Source organism: Hibiscus syriacus, unplaced genomic scaffold (genome assembly GCF_006381635.1).
Source record: "Hibiscus syriacus cultivar Baekdansim isolate YM2019G1 unplaced genomic scaffold, ASM638163v2 tig00116954_pilon, whole genome shotgun sequence".
Taxonomy (NCBI): Eukaryota; Viridiplantae; Streptophyta; class Magnoliopsida; order Malvales; family Malvaceae; genus Hibiscus; species Hibiscus syriacus.
Window position 1 is genome coordinate 879175 of NW_024063483.1, and position 19131 is coordinate 898305.

General features: G+C 34.1%; 1 protein-coding gene across 1 annotated transcript; it reads right to left on the reverse strand.

The window, feature by feature from the left end:
* Positions 1-940: 940 nt before the first annotated feature.
* LOC120189358 (G-type lectin S-receptor-like serine/threonine-protein kinase LECRK3) lies at positions 941-18107 on the reverse strand. Its single transcript, XM_039192661.1, has 4 exons — positions 18010-18107; positions 1944-3076; positions 1678-1842; positions 941-1419 (listed from the first exon to the last, which is right to left on the reverse strand). The coding sequence occupies exons 2-4, from the start codon at positions 2962-2964 to the stop codon at positions 941-943; spliced, it is 1665 nt and encodes a 554-aa protein (XP_039048592.1). The 5' UTR covers positions 2965-3076; positions 18010-18107.
* Between the last annotated feature and the right edge of the window lie 1024 nt (positions 18108-19131).

A 19131-nucleotide genomic window follows, 5' to 3' on the forward strand; every position in this document is an offset into this window, starting at 1 on the left:
AACAATAAATTTGTATATTTTTCTTCCAATTTAAAATTTCGAATTTGATTTATATTTTGAGTTTAATAAGGTTGGGATATATATAACATCGGTGTCTTGTACAGATATTTGTTTGAGATTCAGGTTTAATTTTTTAAAAATAAATTCAGGTTCAGATTAAATTTTTAAGGATAAGTTCGAGTCGAGTTTAAAATAAAATTCTTTGATTTGAGTCAAGAATTATCTTTGATATATTCAGAGATAATTATTTTTTCAATTAAGTTTCTATTTTAACGAATAAAAATAATAGATTTTTTATATATGTGTGTATTGGGTTAGGTGCGTATTTTTACTTAAAAATCATCGAATTTAAATCGAATGGAGTCTCTCTAAATCTTTGATTGGAACAGATCTAAAGACATGCATGGATGAATCTATTAAGGGCTTTTGATTTAATCCTTTTAAATTTAAATATTAGTTTCATAAAAACTTTATTTTTCCTAATTTTTAAATTTAAATATTTAAAAGAGTAGTTTTCTTTTTTATATATAACAATTTAATCCTTCGATATTTGATTTTAGTTCTGCCCTGATGACAGGCGGACGAAGTATAATATTCGAGTTCAATCGACCAAAAAAAAAGCCTACGCATGCGATCTCTAATTAGGTATTTGGATTTGACATCGGTATATATATTAGTTTAGATTTTATTTATTTATTCGGTTTGAATATAACCAATCGAGCAAACCGACGAGAGATTATCAAATAAACCGAAATATATAATAATCCATAAATAAAAAACCAGCGTTTCAAACAGTTATAGTATACGGACATGGACATGGACATGGACATGGCGGAATTGGCACTTCTAGAACTCCTTCAAGCATCCGTGTGACCATTTTCATGGTAGGTCTCAGTGCAGGGTCTTCTTGGATGCACCAGATGGCAACTTGCACGAACCTCTAGACCGTTCCTATGTTGTTCATGGTGTCGGCCTCATTCCGGACCAGTTTGTCGAATGCGCCATGGCAGTAGCAGTCGTAAGCCCATTCCGTTAATATAGTCGTCTCTTTTATGCTGCTATCCATGTCTACGTTTCTTCTGCAACATATGATTTCTAGAAACAGCAGTCCGAAGCTATAAACATCGACTTTTACGGTTACCGGGAGGTTCCGAAACCATTCTGGAGCAACATATCCTTTCGTGCCTCGGATGGCGGTATTGGTATGGCTCTGATTCAACAACAAAAGCTTTGCCAATCCGAAATCTGCAATTCTTGCATTGTTCTGCTCGTCTAGCAGGATGTTCTGGGGCTTTATGTCACAATGAATAATCTGTGTGCTGCATTCTTCGTGTAGATATTGGAGTCCCCTTGCGATCCCGAAAGCAATTTGAGCCCTCTGGTTCCAACTCGGTTTCGGGTCACCGAACAGGAAGCTTGCTAATGTGCCATTGCTCAAATACTCATAAACCAATAACTTATGATCTCATTTGTCGCAGAATCCAAGCAATCGAACGAGGTTCTTGTGATGAGTACGGCCAATTACGTTCACTTCGGCCTTGAATTCCTTCTCGCTATCGCGCACCGTAGTGTTCAACCGTTTCACTGCAACTTGAATTGTAGAACTTGTTTGAAATTGCAGTGACCCTTTGTAAACAACCCCAAATGCACCCCTTCACAACTCTTCTTTGAACTCACTTGTGGCATGAACAAGCTCTTTGTAAGTAAAGCAACGCAAATTCGTTTCAAAAACACCTTCAATTGAGGGCAATGTTTCGAGTTTCTTTCGGTTGATCAAGTAAAATCCGACACAAATTGCAGCAATCAAAATGCCGTTGATGAATACAAAGCTACCTAAAAGTCCTGAAAATGCAAAGATCAAAGTTCTCTCTTGTTCTTATTTCCTTGACATGGAATATAAGGGTCTTTCCGCACTTTGAGAAGAGCCTTTCCTCCGTTAAGACCAGGATCGACTCGTCCGTTCGACAATGGCAGCTTCTTCTTCCAACACTTATCACCAAGTCTGAAGATCGCTACGGAGCACATACAATCATGCAAGCAAGAATTTCGACATTGATTTTCAGTAAAAGGCTCCAAGAGTGCATAATCAGCTAATGGCCAGTCCACGTTTATAAGCTCTTCAAAGTCATACAAGTCTTCAACAGGTACTCCTGATGGTTCATCACCACAGCTGAGAGTCGAATTCGGCTTACAGTCACTGTATTCGTCATTCAGATTGATTAATGTATATCCCTTCGGACACGCAAATGTAGGCCTTCCGCCGCCACCAAGACTGCAAATACTACTGAAACCACACACACCACTACTCGCACTGACCAAACTCGCCGAGTAGATATTATCCGGCACGAACCAGACACTAGTCCACTTCGCATCACTGTCATTCGAAGCCGATTTCGGATGCAAATAATGCGCAAAAACGCCGTCGAAACCAATAGTTGCTCGGAAATAAAAATCTTTAGCCGAGGCTGTTATTCTCTGTGTCAAAAGGTAAATTTCTCCATTTTCTCGGGAAACCAAAAAGTACCCTGATTCATTGAAAACAAACTGGACACCAGGACTCGATGAAACACCAGCAGCCGTACCAGTTGAATAGTAAGGCTCATTAAGATGATCACTAAGCAAGTTTATTGTCGTTGAAACAAGATTACCATCACATTGAAACACCAATATATATCTCCCAATGGAAAAACTGGTCTCCGATTGCTTAGCTGAAACCACCATCCCTTTATCCAAAATCTGCGTCGGCAAAATAGTATCAACAGGAAATTTAAAGCTTTCCCAAAGCGTGGAATTGCTTCCTAAAACCATGAAATTCCCATTATCATCCATTAAACCGCCATTAACAAGAGCTCCATCTCTGATCCCTGAACTCCATAGCTGTTCACCTTGGGGGGGAAGTAAGTACAAGCCCTTTATCAGCGTAAAGTTGTAATTTCGATCCACGGGGTGCAGGGTTGTCGCCATTGGCGTACCAAACTAGAGTTTTTTTCTGGGATTTTGTCGTACCAAATGGCGAGCAAGAAGAGGTTTTGGTTGGTGTTTAACTGGTGGAAACCGAAGGCGAAATCTGTAACCCCTCAAACCGATGTAGATAATACGATCCGATCTAGAGTATCACATTAGGGCCACCGGAGTGACCCACTATAAAAATCTCAGAAAATTTAAAACTTTTATTAAAACATATAACTAACAAATTGATTTATCATTGTTCGGAAATAAAACATGTTTTCATACTCGTATATAAAACAAAATACAATTACATGCCCCCTAATCACATGTACCATACTCTGTAAGCAACGCCGGAAGAACTCTCTTATTATTATCGATAACTACACTTATACAATTCTTTTAACCTGCAATGATGAGTAATAGAGTGAGCTTCGGAAAGCTCAGTAATACAGAACTACCTGATGATGCTAAAGGACATGCAGATAAATGGAAGTCATAATTTTCTTATTGAATCAGACGTATACAAATTTTCAGAATAATCTGAGGTTCCACTGGTAGTTCATCGAATAGAATCCATGAATATCTCAGTTCATAGGAAGCATTCATAGTATCACGTTTTTAGGATATCGAATGGGATGTCTAGTGTGTTCAAACAATACAATAAAATCATAATATGTACAATAAACAAATCATAGTCCAGTAAATCTCATAAATTCATAAAAGAGTTTAACTTTTGAAAATCATAGTTTAAACTCTTTTCTTGTACACCATCAGTAATAATTTTCAAACTATTTTCATATACTTACTCTAAGCACACAACAAAAAAAAACCAACCTAATGATAGCTTAGAGCTTGTATCCTTAAGCCCATAAGTCCAAGTCCATATAGCTTACCCTAAGCACGCAGCAAGGGGCCAACCTAATGTATCTTGGGGCCCAAGAGTCACATTAGGTCATTCTGTTTATTAGCTTGATCAGAGCTATACATTGTAACTCAATCCAAAAGTTCAATGCACCTGACACAAATTCCATAAATCATCACATTAATTGGTGCATCAATAAAACAGTAACCAAAGAACTCAGTGTACCTCATATTAAAACCAATAAAACAGTTCAATAATAATTAGGAAACACACTAGAGGATCCAAGTATTTTTCAGAGGCATTTTGTAATTATCAGTAAGGATAACATGAAGCTCGTGCAATTGATCGGATTCTAAGAACAAGGTCCTATTGGAGAGAATCGATTATTACCGATCTAATCACATTTAAAGTTGATACTTTAGAATTCCACTATGATTCATGTGCATCAGGAAAGAGTTCCAGAATGCCCGAGTGATTGAGCTAATAAAGGAGAAACGAAGCTTCAAGACATTTACAATCCATGTTAATCGATCGGTTTACGAACAATTCGAACTGAACAAGCTCTCTGAACTAATGCATGTTGACCCGTCAATTTACTGCCTTTTCAGAGTATTTACTCTTTAATAACAAAATTCTTGTCATAAATCATCTCGTAATCATCGCTGAATAGATCTTCCAATAGTCTTTATTTCATTTCCATATTTCAACGATATCAGGAAATACATACGTACTGATTCATGTTTTATGACCCATAAAGATAATTCATCATGTAAGTTCACAGTGTTCCCAAACTCATCAATCACCTATTAATCCTCAGTCATTGAGGTTCCTCAGTCATTGAGGTTACTCAGTTTGTTTATTAGTCAAGTCTATCCCGATTACTTCAGAGTTTTCCAGATAATCCAAACGATTCTGAATTTGATATATATATTGTACTACCGTTTAATTTAATTTAGTCTTCGTGGTTGATTTGTCTAACAAATATTCATTTCTTATTATCGAATGCGACCTAGAGTTGAGTTGAGCTGAGTACTTTTAAAATTATCATTGAACCACACTTGAGAAGACGAACACGCATTCAAGTAACATTTATACATTTCAGGTACTGACATATACACTAGCATTGATTGTTCGGCTTAATATGTGATCCATAACTTTTAAGAGCAGTACCATATCCATGTTTATTTGGATTCCTTAATTAATCCAACACTTCTACTAATTTTAGGTCATAAGGGTTTTGGTCATTCTGGTGCCCATTTTTATTCCATATTTTCAGAGCTCGAGGATATCCAATCATTCCTGAGCTTGGTAATATTCTAGAGTCTTTTTCATTACAGGGGTATTCTGGTCATTTTACAGATCCGGTGTATTTCAATTATTTCATTCAATTCTGTCTTATTATTTAATTACAACTTATCATTTATTCAGACCTTTCAAATAATTCTTACAAAAGAGCACCCTCGATAATTTATTTAACTCGAAGATTTTCAGATCGATTGTCTTCTCAGATGTTACCAATAGGTTATCAGAAATTTTATGTACAAAGACAGGATCTTAACAATTAAATACGTAATTCATTGAGTTAAGTACAAATCCTCCAAGAACTTTCTCATTCAGGGTTAACTCGAGCTATTTTTACCTTTCAAGGGCATTTTCGTAATTTCTTAACCAGATGATTCGGTATTAACTCTTAACGAGCATACTTATAATTTAAAGATCCTATGGTTAGTTGTTTCCTCGAACATTCACATTTCTTATGCACATCAATAAATTTATCAGATCAATATGTCTTTTCAGATTTACTAATCCACTTCAGGGACAATTCTTGTCATTTCCAACATAAGGGTAATTTCGTAATTTTACCTAATCGAAATATTCTCATAATTTCTCATAAGTACCTTTAACATTTAACTAATCGAAATATTCTCATAATTTCATATAAGTACCTTTAACATTTAACCTTTGATGATATAAAATATAAGTTACAAATCCAGGGCTGATTTCTTTATCACTTATCACAAACTTGTAATTTAATTCTAACAATTCCTCAATCTCTTATATTAGTCATTCGATCCGTATTCAGTTACGGAATTTCTACCACATTCATATCGAGTGAATAAATTATTCAACTCCACAAAAGTGACCAACGTTATCTTATTCATGCATTTACCAATATCAACATGTTCCATAAAGCATAAAGAGGTAGTAAAGTATTACCTCAATTTCCGTGTCATTCTGATCGACCATTTAAACTCCATTCGCTTGTTCTCGAACTTTAATTCCACGGTCCATAATGTCTCGAATACATAGCAAAGCATACGGATGGATCGGGAGGTACAAGGTCGAGATTCCAATTTTCTCTCACGAACCCGGACCATCAAATACGCAAACTTGAATCCAATATATTCCCCTCCATAAAAAAATGATTAATAGAAACTAATTTAATAGATCGGGAACCAAATGATAAAACTAAAACTTTCATAGTCGTTAAAATATATAAAAACTAAAATCATGTATTAGATTGAATTAATTTAAACTATCATAAATTGGTTGAAATTTTATTAAAACTGATGGACAAGTTAGAACCTTACCAAACATAGAGGGTTGAAACTATGATTTGTCCATCTTACTATCTCAACACCCCACACACACGTGATTTTCAAATGTAATTATGAAACCACTTCTCTATTTCACGCAACCTTCACAATTTCTATTTTTTTTTATTCTTCTGGTGATTGATGCATCGTTTGGACCCTTGACCGATCTGAATTGAGGAAGCTCCAAGGGCGGCAGACTTAGCTACGACAGATTGACGTTGGCTAGAAACCCTCCATAGCTTCCTTTTCTGATGCATGTTTCATGATATAGGATTAACATATTTCTTCTATCCCAGTTAGCATCGGCTTTCTTTTCAAATAAATTGCTCAGTCTCGGAGAACTCATGTTCTGCAAAAATTCATCATCTTCTCCATCAAAATTAAACGTGCCTGTTGCTCGTCCCATCCAAGAACCTATATTCCTTTCTCAAAGAATTTGAAGAGGTCAATCATAGTTGAGATTCTTTAGAACCTGGAATTTCCACTCGATGAAACCTTCGAAGTTGCTTAACGATTTAAGAAGCCAACTTTAGTTTTCTCATGTTTGATGGAGTTAATACACGTGCATGTAAAAGATTGTACCATCCCATTTCCAATACACCAAGCAACCTGGCACCAAATCTTGTAGCCGAGAGGTATTGATTGCCTGCAACTAACGTCTCGGTTGAAGCCATTTTATTTGTACAGAAAGAAGATATCGAATAGGCAAGGAGTGGTTGATTGATTTCCCTCACTGGTCCATTTTTCCATATTATAAAAGTAATAATAATAAACAAATTCATCACTCATAGCTTGCTTGGATTTATCTGTTCCATTATTATTGGTTGGTTTCTTTATCATTTTTCCTCTTTACATGCCCTTTTACCCTTAGATTATTAAACACAACAAGCTACAGTATATGATACAAAGTCTTCACTCATTTGGTGCTTTCTTTGTCAGATTCCACATACTTTTGTCTTCATGTTTGATTTTGTATAATATTTTTTTCAATCATGGAATGCCAACCCAACAATTTGTCCACTTCTACCTACTATATCATTCTCAATTTGTTTAATAATATAATGATGATAAAATAATTAATTGAAAACCAACTTCATATTATTTCACATATTTAAATTGAAAGAAATCTAACACCATATTAGGGTGTGACAATTCTCCCCTCCTTAAAATAATTTTGTCCTCGAAATTCATTCATGTCACAGAATTGCAGAAATGAAACTTCCATCAATTCTTTTCATATCTTCAAGTAGATTTAGAAATACATCCTCACTAATCCTTAACCGGTTGAGTATACATTCTTCAGAACATTTCTTTTTTTCAATAAAAGAATCCGAATGAAAATGACCTTGAGTAATCAATTCAGTCTTGGTCATGAGAATAGGTCATAGTGCAGCAGCATCTTCAAGTAGATTTATAGAAATACAGATCCTTCACTAATCCTTAACCGGTTGAGTATACATTCTTATCAGAACATTTCTTTTTTTTCAATAAAAGAATCCGAATGAAAATGACCTTGAGTAATCAATTCAGTCTTGGTCATGAGAATAGGCTCATAGTGCAGCAGCATATCCCAATTTAATTTCTGGAGTCGGGTCAAAATTTCTCAGATGAGTAACTCTCACATGGCTCATGAGGTACTTTACAGCGTTTAGACAGATGTTACTGGTATTCCTTTATAAAACGATAGAGTCCTAATGGATGAAAACTTAGCTTGTTCATTACAGATAGAGACTCAACCTTGGAGTTCCGGCTCAGAGAATACGATTGTAGTCTAGGGGCATGTACTGATTAGACATATTTTAACATTCGACCGCCGATCTATCATGAAAATTTTGACTAAAACCATAGCTCTGATACCACTAAATGTAACCCCCTCAAACCGATGCGAATAACCCGATCCGATCTGGAGTGTCACATTAGGGCCACCGGAGTGAACCACTGTAAAAATCTTAGAAAATTTAAAACTTTTATTAAAACATGTAACTAACAAATTGATTTATCATTGTTCGGAAATAAAACATATTTTCATACTCGTATATAAAACAAAATACAATTACATGCCCCCTAATCACATGTACCATACTCTGTAAGCAACGCCGGAAGAACTCCCTTATTGATATCGATAACTGCACTGATACAATTCTTTTAACTTGCAATTATGAGTAATATAGTGAGTTTCGGAAAGCTCAGTAATACAGAACTACCTGATGATGCTAAAGGACATGCAGATAAATGGAAAGTCATAATTTTCTTATTGAATCAGACATATACAAATTTTCAGAATAATCTGAGGTTCCACTGGTAGTTCATCGAATAGAATCCATGAATATCTCAGTTTATAGGAAGCATTCATAGTATCACGTTTTTAGGATATCGAATAGGATGTCTAATGTGTTCCAACAATACAATAAAATCATAATAGGTACAATAAACAAATCATAGTCCAGTAAATCTCATAAATTCATAAAAGAGTTTAACTTTTGAAAATCATAGTTTAAACTCTTTTCTTGTACACCATCAGTAATAATTTCCAAAACTATTTTCCATATAGCTTACTCTAAGCACACAACAAAAAGAAACCTAACCTAATGATAAGCTTTAGAGCTTGTATCCTTAAGCCCGTAAGTCCAAGTCCATATAGCTTACCCTAAGCACGCAGCAAGGGAAGCCAACCTAATGTATCTTGGGGCCCCAAGAGTTACATTTGGCTCATTCTGTTTATTAGCTTGATCATAGCTATACTCTTGTAATTCAATCCAAAAGTTCAATTACACCCTGACACAAATTCCATAAATCATCACATTAAATTGGTGCATCAATAAAACAGTAACCAAAGAACTCAGTGTACCTCATATTAAAACCAATAAAACAGTTCAATAATAATTAGGGAACACACTAGAGGATCCAAGTATTTTTCAGAGAGGCATTTTGTAATTATCGGTAAGGATAACATGAAGCTCGTGCAATTTGATCGGATTCTAAGAACAAGGTCCTATTGGAGAGAATCGATTATTAACCGATCTAATCAGACATTTAAAGTTGATACTTTAGAATTCCACTATGATTCATGTGCATCAGGAAAGAGTTCCAGAATGCCCAGAGTGATTTGAGCTAATAAAGGAGAAACGAAGCTTCAAGACATTTACAATCCATGTTAATCGATCGGTTTATCAAACAATTCGAACTGAACAAGCTCTCTGAACTAATGCATGTTGACCCGTCAATTTACTGCCTTTTCAGAGTATTTACTCTTTAATACCAAAATTCTTGTCCATAAATCATCTTCGTAATCATCGCTGAATAGATCTTCCAATAGTCTTTATTTCATTTCCATATTTCAACGATATCAGGAAATACATACGTACTTGATTCATGTTTTATGACCCATAAGGATAATTCATCATGTAAGTTCAACAGTGTTCCCAAACTCATCAAATCACCTATTTAATCCTCAGTCATTGAGGTTACTCAGTTCGTTTTATCAGTCAAGTCTATCCCGATTACTTCAGAGCTTTCCAGATAATCCAGACGTTTTTGAATTTCATATATATATTGTACTTCCGTTTAATTTAATTTGGTCTTCGTGGTTGATTTGTCTAACAAATATTCATTTCTTATTATCGAATGCGACTTAGAGTTGAGTTGGGTACTTTTAAAATTATCATTGAACCACACTTGAGAAGACGAACACGCATTCAAGTAACATCTATACATTTCAGGTACTGACATATACACTAGCATTGATTGCTCGGCTTAATATGTGATCCATAACTTTTAAGAGCAGTACCATATCCATGTGTTTATTTGGATTCCTTAATTAATCCAACACTTCTACTAATTTTAGGTCATAAGGGTATTTTGGTCATTCTGGTGCCCAGTTTTATTCCATTCTTTTCAGAGCTCGAGGATATCCAATCATTCCTGAGCTTGGTAATATTCTAGAGTCTTTTTCATTACAGGGGTATTCTGGTCATTTTACAGATCCGGTGTATTTCAATTATTTCCTTTAATTCTGTCTTATTATTTAATTCCAACTTATCATTTATTCCAGACCTTTCAAATAATTCTTACAAAAGAGCACCCTCGATAATTTATTCTTAACTCGAAGATTTTCAGATCGATTGTCTTCTCAGATGTTACCACTAGGTTATCAGAAATTTTATGTACAAAGACAGGATCTTAACAATTAAATACGTAATTCATTGAGTTAAGTATAAATCCTCTAAGAGCTTTCTCATTCAGGGTCAACTCGAGCTATTTTTACCTTTCAAGGGCATTTTCGTAATTTCTTAACCAGATGATTTCGGTATTAACTCTTAACGAGCATACTTATAATTTAAAGATCCTATGGTTAGTTGTTTCCTCGAACATTCTCTGATCTTGAAATGATACTTTAACAAACTTCTAGTATCTTGCAAAATCCCTATTGAGGTTAAAAACCGGCTATCCATAATTTTCAAGTAAAACTAACATTTCTTATGCACATCAATAAATTTATCAGATCAATATGTCTTTTCAGATTTACTAATCCACTTCTAGGGACAATTCTTGTCATTTTCCAACATAAGGGTAATTTCGTAATTTTACCTAATCGAAATATTCTCATAATTTCTCATATAAGTACCTTTAACATTTAACCTTTGATGATATAAAATATAAGTTACAAATCCAGGGCTGATTTCTTTATCACTTATCACAAACTTGTAATTTAATTCTAACAATTCCTCAATCTCTTATATTAGTCATTCGATCCGTATTCAGTTACGGAATTTCTACCCTCGAGTGAATAAATTATTCAACTCCACAAAAGTGACAACGTTATCTTATTCATGCATTTACCAATATCAACATGTTCCATAAAGCATAAAGAGGTAGTAAAGTATTACCTCAATTTCCGTGTCATTTGATCGACCATTTAAACTCCATTCGCTTGTTCTCGAACTTTAATTCCACGGTCCATAATGTCTCGAATACATATCAAAGCATACGGATGGATCGGGAGGTACAAGGTCGAGATTCCAATTTTTCTCTCACGAACCCGGACCATCAAATACGCAAACTTGAATCCAATATAATTCCCCTCATAATAAAAAATAATTAATAGAAACTAATTTAATAGATCGGGAACCAAATGATAAAACTAAAACTTTCATAGTCGTTAAAATATATAAAAACTAAAATCATGTATTAGATTGAATTAATTTAAACTATCATAACTTGGTTGAAATTTTATTAAAACTGATGGACAAGTTAGAACCTTACCAAACATAGAGGGTTGAAACTATGATTTGTCCATCTTACTATCTCAACACCCCACACACACGTGATTTTCAAATGTAATTATGAAACCACTTCTCTATTTCACGCAACCTTCACAATTTCTATTTTTTTCTTTTATTCTTCTGGTGATTGATGCATCGTTTGGACCCTTTGACCGATTCTGAATTGAGGAAGCTCCAAGGGCGGCAGACTTAGCTACGACAGATTGACGTTGGCTAGAAACCCTCCATAGCTTCCTTTTCTGATGCATGTTTCATGATATAGGATTAACATATTTCTTCTATCCCAGTTAGCATCGGCTTTCTTTTCAAATAAATTGCTCAGTCTCGGAGAACTCATGTTCTGCAAAAATTCATCATCTTCTCCATCAAAATTAAACGTGCCTGTTGCTCGTCCCATCCAAGAACCTATATTCCTTTCTCAAAGAATTTGAAGAGGTCAACTCATAGTTGAGATTCTTTAGAACCTGGAATTTCCACTCGATGAAACCTTCGAAGTTGCTTAACGATTTAAGAAGCCAACTTTAGTTTTCTCATGTTTGATGGAGTTAATACACGTGCATGTATAAAAGATTGTACCATCCCATTTCCAAATACACCAAGCAACCTGGCACCAAATCTTGTAGCCGAGAGGTATTTGATTGCCTGCAACTAACGTTCTCGGTTGAAGCCATTTTTTTATTTGTACAGAAAGAAGATATCGAATAGGCAAGGAGTGGTTGATTGATTTCCCTCACTTGTGGTCTCCATTTTTCCATATTATAAAAGTAATAATAATAAACAAATTCACATCACTCATAGCTCTGCTTGGATTTATCTGTTCCATTATTATTGGTTTGGTTTCTTTATCATTTTTCCTCTTTTACATGCCCCTTTTTACCCTTAGATTATTAACACAACAAGCTACACGTATATGATACAAAGTCTTCACTTCATTTGGTTGCTTTCTTTGTCAGATTCCACATACTTTTGTCTTCATGTTTGATTTTGTATAATATTTTTTTTCAATCATGGAATGCCAACCCAACAATTTGTCCACTTCTACCTACTATATCATTCTCAATTTGTTTAATAATATAATGATATGATAAAATAATTAATTGAAAACCAACTTCATATTATTTCACATATTTAAATTGAAAGAAATCTAACACCATATTAGGGTGTGACAATTCTCCCCTCCTTAAAATAATTTTGTCCTCGAAATTCATTCATGTCACAGAATTGCAGAAATGAAACTTCCATCAATTCTTTTCATATCTTCAAGTAGATTTATAGAAATACAGATCCTTCACTAATCCTTAACCGGTTGAGTATACATTCTTATCAGAACATTTCTTCTTTTTTTTCAATAAAAGAATCCGAATGAAAATGACCTTGAGTAATCAATTCAGTCTTGGTCATGAGAATAGGCTCATAGTGCAGCAGCATATCCCAATTTAATTTCTGGAGTCGGGTCAAAATTTCTCAGATGAGTAACTCTCACATGGCTCATGAGGTACTTTACAGCGTTTAGACAGATGTTACTGGTATTCCTTTATAAAACGATAGAGTCCTAATGGATGAAAACTTAGTTTGTTCATTACAGATAGAGACTCAACCTTGGAGTTCCGGCTCAGAGAAGTACGATTGTAGTCTAGGGGCATGTACTGATTAGACATATTTTAACATTCGACCGACCGATCTATCATGAAAATTTTGACTAAAACCATAGCTCTGATACCACTAAATGTAACCCCCTCAAACCGATGCGAATAACCCGATCCGATCTGGAGTGTCACATTAGGGCCACCGGAGTGAACCACTGTAAAAATCTTAGAAAATTTAAAACTTTTATTAAAACATGTAACTAACAAATTGATTTATCATTGTTCGGAAATAAAACATGTTTTCATACTAGTTTATAAAACAAAATACAATTACATGCCCCCTAATCACATGTACCATACTCTGTAAGCAACGCCGGAAGAACTCCCTTATTGATATCGATAACTGCACTGATACAATTCTTTTAACTTGCAATGATGAGTAATAGAGTGAGCTTCGGAAAACTCAGTAATACAGAACTACCTGATGATGCTAAAGGACATGCAGATAAATGGAAAGTCATAATTTTCTTATTGAATCAGACATATACAAATTTTCAGAATAATCTGAGGTTCCACTGGTAGTTCATCGAATAGAATCCATGAATATCTCAGTTCATAGGAAGCATTCATAGTATCACGTTTTTAGGATATCGAATAGGATGTCTAATGTGTTCAAACAATACAATAAAATCATAATAGGTACAATAAACAAAATCATAGTCCAGTAAATCTCATAAATTCATAAAAGAGTTTAACTTTTGAAAATCATAGTTTAAACTCTTTTCTTATACACCATCAGTAATAATTTCCAAAACTATTTTCCATATAGCTTACTCTAAGCACACAACAAAAAGAAACCCAGCCTAATGATAAGCTTTATAGCTTGTATCCTTAAGCCCGTAAGTCCAAGTCCATATAGCTTACCCTAAGCACGCAGCAAGGGAAGCCAACCTAATGTATCTTGGGGCCCCAAGAGTCACATTAGGCTCATTCTGTTTATTAGCTTGATCATAGCTATACTATTGTAATTCAATCCAAAAGTTCAATTGCACCCTGACACAAATTCCATAAATCATCACATTAAATTGGTGCATCAATAAAACAGTAACCAAAGAACTCAGTGTACCTCATATTAAAACCAATAAAACAGTTCAATAATAATTAGAGAACACTAGGATCCAAGTATTTTTCAGAGGCATTTTGTAATTATCGGTAAGGATAACATGAAGCTCGCAATTTTGATCGGATTCTAAGAACAAGGTCCTATTTGGAGAGAATCGATTATTAACCGATCTAATCAGACATTTAAAGTTGATACTTTAGAATTCCACTATGATTCATGTGCATCAGGAAAGAGTTCCAGAATGCCCAGAGTGATTTGAGCTAATAAAAGAGAAACGAAGCTTCAAGACATTTACAATCCATGTTAATCGATCGGTTTATCGAACAATTCGAACTGAACAAGCTCTCTGAACTAATGCATGTTGACCCGTCAATTTACTGCCTTTTCAGAATATTTACTCTTTAATACCAAAATTCTTGTCCATAAATCATCTTCGTAATCATCGCTGAATAGATCTTTCAATAGTCTTTATTTCATTTCTATATTTCAACGATATCAGGAAATACATACGTACTTGATTCATGTTTTATGACCCATAAGGATAATTCATCATGTAAGTTCAACAGTGTTCCCAAACTCATCAAATCACCTATTTAATCCTCAGTCATTGAGGTTACTCAGTTCGTTTATCAGTCAAGTCTATCCCGATTACTTCAGAGCTTTCCAGATAATCCAGACGTTTCTGAATTTCATATATATATTGTACTTCTGTTTAATTTAATTTGGTCTTCGTGGTTGATTTGTCTAACAAATATTCATTTCTTATTATCGAATGCGACCTAGAGTTGAGTTGAGTACTTTTAAAATTATCATTGAACCACACTTGAGAAGACGAACACGCATTCAAGTAACATCTATACATTCAGGTACTGACATACACTAGCATTGATTGCTCGGCTTAATATGTGATCCATAACTTTTAAGAGCAGTACCATATCCATGTTTATTTGGATTCCTTAATTAATCCAACACTTCTACTAATTTTAGGTCATAAGGGTATTTTGGTCATTCTGGTGCCCAGTTTTATTCCATTCTTTTCAGAGCTCGAGGATATCCAATCATTCCTGAGTTTGGTAATATTCTAGAGTCTTTTTCATTACAGGGGTATTCTGGTCATTTTACAGATCCGGTGTATTTCAATTATTTCCTTCAATTCTGTCTTATTATTTAATTCCAACTTATCATTTATTCCAGACCTTTCAAATAATTCTTACAAAAGAGCACCCTCGATAATTTATTCTTAACTCGAAGATTTTCAGATCGATTGTCTTCTCAGATGTTACCAATAGGTTATCAGAAATTTTATGTACAAAGACAGGATCTTAACAATTAAATACGTAATTCATTGAGTTAAGTACAAATCCTCTAAGAGCTTTCTCATCAGGGTCAACTCGAGCTATTTTTACCTTTCAAGGGCATTTTCGTAATTTCTTAACCAGATGATTTCGGTATTAACTCTTAACGAGCATACTTATAATTTAAAGATCCTATGGTTAGTTGTTTCCTCGAACATTCTCTGATCTTGAAATGATTCCTTAACAAACTTCTAGTATCTTGCAAAATCCCTATTGAGGTTAAAAATCGGTTATCCATAATTTCCAAGTAAAACTAACATTTCTTATGCACATCAATAAATTTATCAGATCAATATGTCTTTTCAGATTTACTAATCCACTTCCAGGGACAATTCTTGTCATTTTCCAACATAAGGGTAATTTCGTAATTTTACCTAATCGAAATATTCTCATAATTTCTCATATAAGTACCTTTAACATTTAACCTTTGATGATATAAAATATAAGTTACAAATCCAGGGCTGATTTCTTTATCACTTATCACAAACTTGTAATTTAATTCTAACAATTCCTCAATCTCTTATATTAGTCATTCGATCCGTATTCAGTTACGGAATTTCTACTACATTCATATCGAGTGAATAAATTATTCAACTCCACAAAAGTGACCAACGTTATCTTATTCATGCATTTACCAATATCAACATGTTCCATAAAGCATAAAGAGGTAGTAAAGTATTACCTCAATTTCCGTGTCATTCTGATCGACCATTTAAACTCCATTCGCTTGTTCTCGAACTTTAATTCCACGGTCCATAATGTCTCGAATACATAGCAAAGCATACGGATGGATCGGGAGGTACAAGGTCGAGATTCCAATTTTTCTCTCACGAACCCGGACCATCAAATACGCGAACTTGAATCCAATATAATTCCCCTCATAATAAAAAATGATTAATAGAAACTAATTTAATAGTTCGGGAACCAAATGATAAAACTAAAACTTTCATAGTCGTTAAAATATATAGAAACTAAAATCATGTACTAGATTGAATTAATTTAAACTATCATAACTTGGTTGAAATTTTATTAAAACTGATGGACAAGTTAGAACCTTACCAAACATAGAGGGTTGAAACTATGATTTGTCCATCTTACTATCTCAACACCCCACACACACGTGATTTTCAAATGTAATTATGAAACCACTTCTCCATTTCACACAACCTTCACAATTTCTATTTTTTTCTTTTATTCTTCTGGTGATTGATGCATCGTTTGGACCCTTTGACCGATTCTGAATTAAGGAAGCTCCAAGGGCGGCAGACTTAGCTACGACAGATTGACGTTGGCTAGAAACCCTCCATAGCTTCCTTTTCTGATGCATGTTTCATGATATAGGATTAACATATTTCTTCTTTCCCAGTTGGCATCGGCTTTCTTTTCAAATGAATTGCTTAGTCTCGGAGAACTCATGTTCTGCAAAAATTCATCATCTTCTCCATCAAAATTAAACGTGCATGTTGCTCGTCCCATCCAAGAACCTATATTCCTTTCTCAAAGAATTTGAAGAGGTCAACTCATAGTTGAGATTCTTTAGAACCTGGAATTTCCACTCGATGAAACCTTCGAAGTTGCTTAACGATTTAAGAAGCCAACTTTAGCTTTCTCATGTTTTGATGGAGTTAATACACGTGCATGTATAAAAGATTGTACCATCCCATTTCCAAATACACCAAGAACTTGGCATCAAATCTTGTAGCCGAGAGGTATTTGATTGCCTGCAACTAACGTTCTCGGTTGAAGCCATTTTTTTATTTGTACAGAAAGAAGATATCGAATAGGTAAGGAGTGGTTGATTGATTTCCCTCACTTGTGGTCTCCATTTTTCCATATTATAAAAATAATAATAATAAACAAATTCACATCACTCATAGCTCTGCTTGGATTTATCTGTTCCATTATTATTGGTTTGGTTTCTTTATCATTTTTCCTCTTCTACGTGCCCCTTTTTACCCTTAGATTATTAACACAACAAGCTACACGTATATGATACAAAGTCTTCACTTCATTTGGTTGCTTTCTTTGTCAGACTCCACATACTTTTGTCTTCATGTTTGATTTTGTATAATATTTTTTTTTCAATCATGGAATGCCAACCCAACAATTTGTCCACTTCTACCTACTATATCATTCTCAATTTGTTTAATAATATAATGATATGATAAAATAATTAATTGAAAACCAACTTCATATTATTTCACATATTTAAATTGAAAGAAATCTAATCCCATATTGGGGTGTGACAAAATCACCTGAAGAGTTGTTGTTCTCGGTGGCAGTAAGAGAAGCGCCAGTTGTTATATTTCCGACGATGGTTTGGGCGTCGCTAAAGAAGAGTAGCAAAATTAGAGAAGAAACGAGAGGAAAGAGAGGGAAAGACATTGCTGGAGTTCGATGGGTGTCCATTGAAATGACTATTTGTTTACTTCAAAATGATTAAACGTAGAATAATTTAGAGACTCTGTATGAATTAGTTCTGAATATGACATGCTATTTGATAATGACTCTGAATCAATTAGAATGTACTTTGATACTGAATCATTTAATATTGTTTTACTGAATCAATCAATACTGAATTATTTAAAAATGAGAAATAAATACACTAAATGTTAAACAATTCAGTATTCAACGCTAAAAAATTTCATTCAAAGTCAAACAAATAGTCCCTAAAATTTGGAGATAAACATTGTAAATTTAGCTTATGCTTAAAGTCAAAGTGAAATGTCTTTCTTTTTTTTGTCATTGACTTGTGGAAGAGAAACCCAATATTTTCAATTTATTTACTTGTTTACATTCCAATGAAGTGGTGCATACTGAGAGCACTCGCTTAATTTAATTTTTTGAGGTCCTCGTCGTCGATGGATCAACACAAAAAAACAAAGGGAATGATCGACCGAGATATATATATAAAAATTGACATTATAATCGACATATATTATTCAATTATAAAAATTGACAAGTATAAAAAATTAAATGCAAAAGATAATAATTGTCTCTTCTAGTTTTCTCTCATTAATAAATTGTTTATCTATTTTTATTTCTCTTTGTCAATCAACGACGACACTAATTCTAATGTTAGTTGCCGACCATCGATATTATTTATTATCCTTTTATTTTTTTCAATAAATTTGTTTGTATGACAAAATTTTCTCTGTCTTTATGACACATTTTCTTCTGTCTTTTGACACATTTTTCGAACATTTGACCATTGTTTTTCGTTTATCATTTTCTAAGAGTTGATTATACATCGCCACGACTGATCAAAATGACGTTTATCTGTTATATTGTTGATCTTCCCTGTTTTTTGACCCTTAAATTAGATTTAGATACTTATTATGCGTTCGTTGATAGTTTTTTACGTCGCTCGAGTCTAA

Bases quoted from the DNA above. Each gene is read 5' to 3' on its own strand.
- LOC120189358 (XM_039192661.1), bottom strand. From the start codon at position 2,964: ATGGCGACAACCCTGCACCCCGTGGATCGAAATTACAACTTTACGCTG. The intron at 1,843-1,943 runs GTCTTAACGGAG...TTGCATTTTCAG, and splicing joins GAACGGACGAGTCGATCCTG to GACTTTTAGGTAGCTTTGTA. The intron at 1,420-1,677 runs GTGAGTTCAAAG...ATGGCACATTAG, and splicing joins AGAGCTTGTTCATGCCACAA to CAAGCTTCCTGTTCGGTGAC.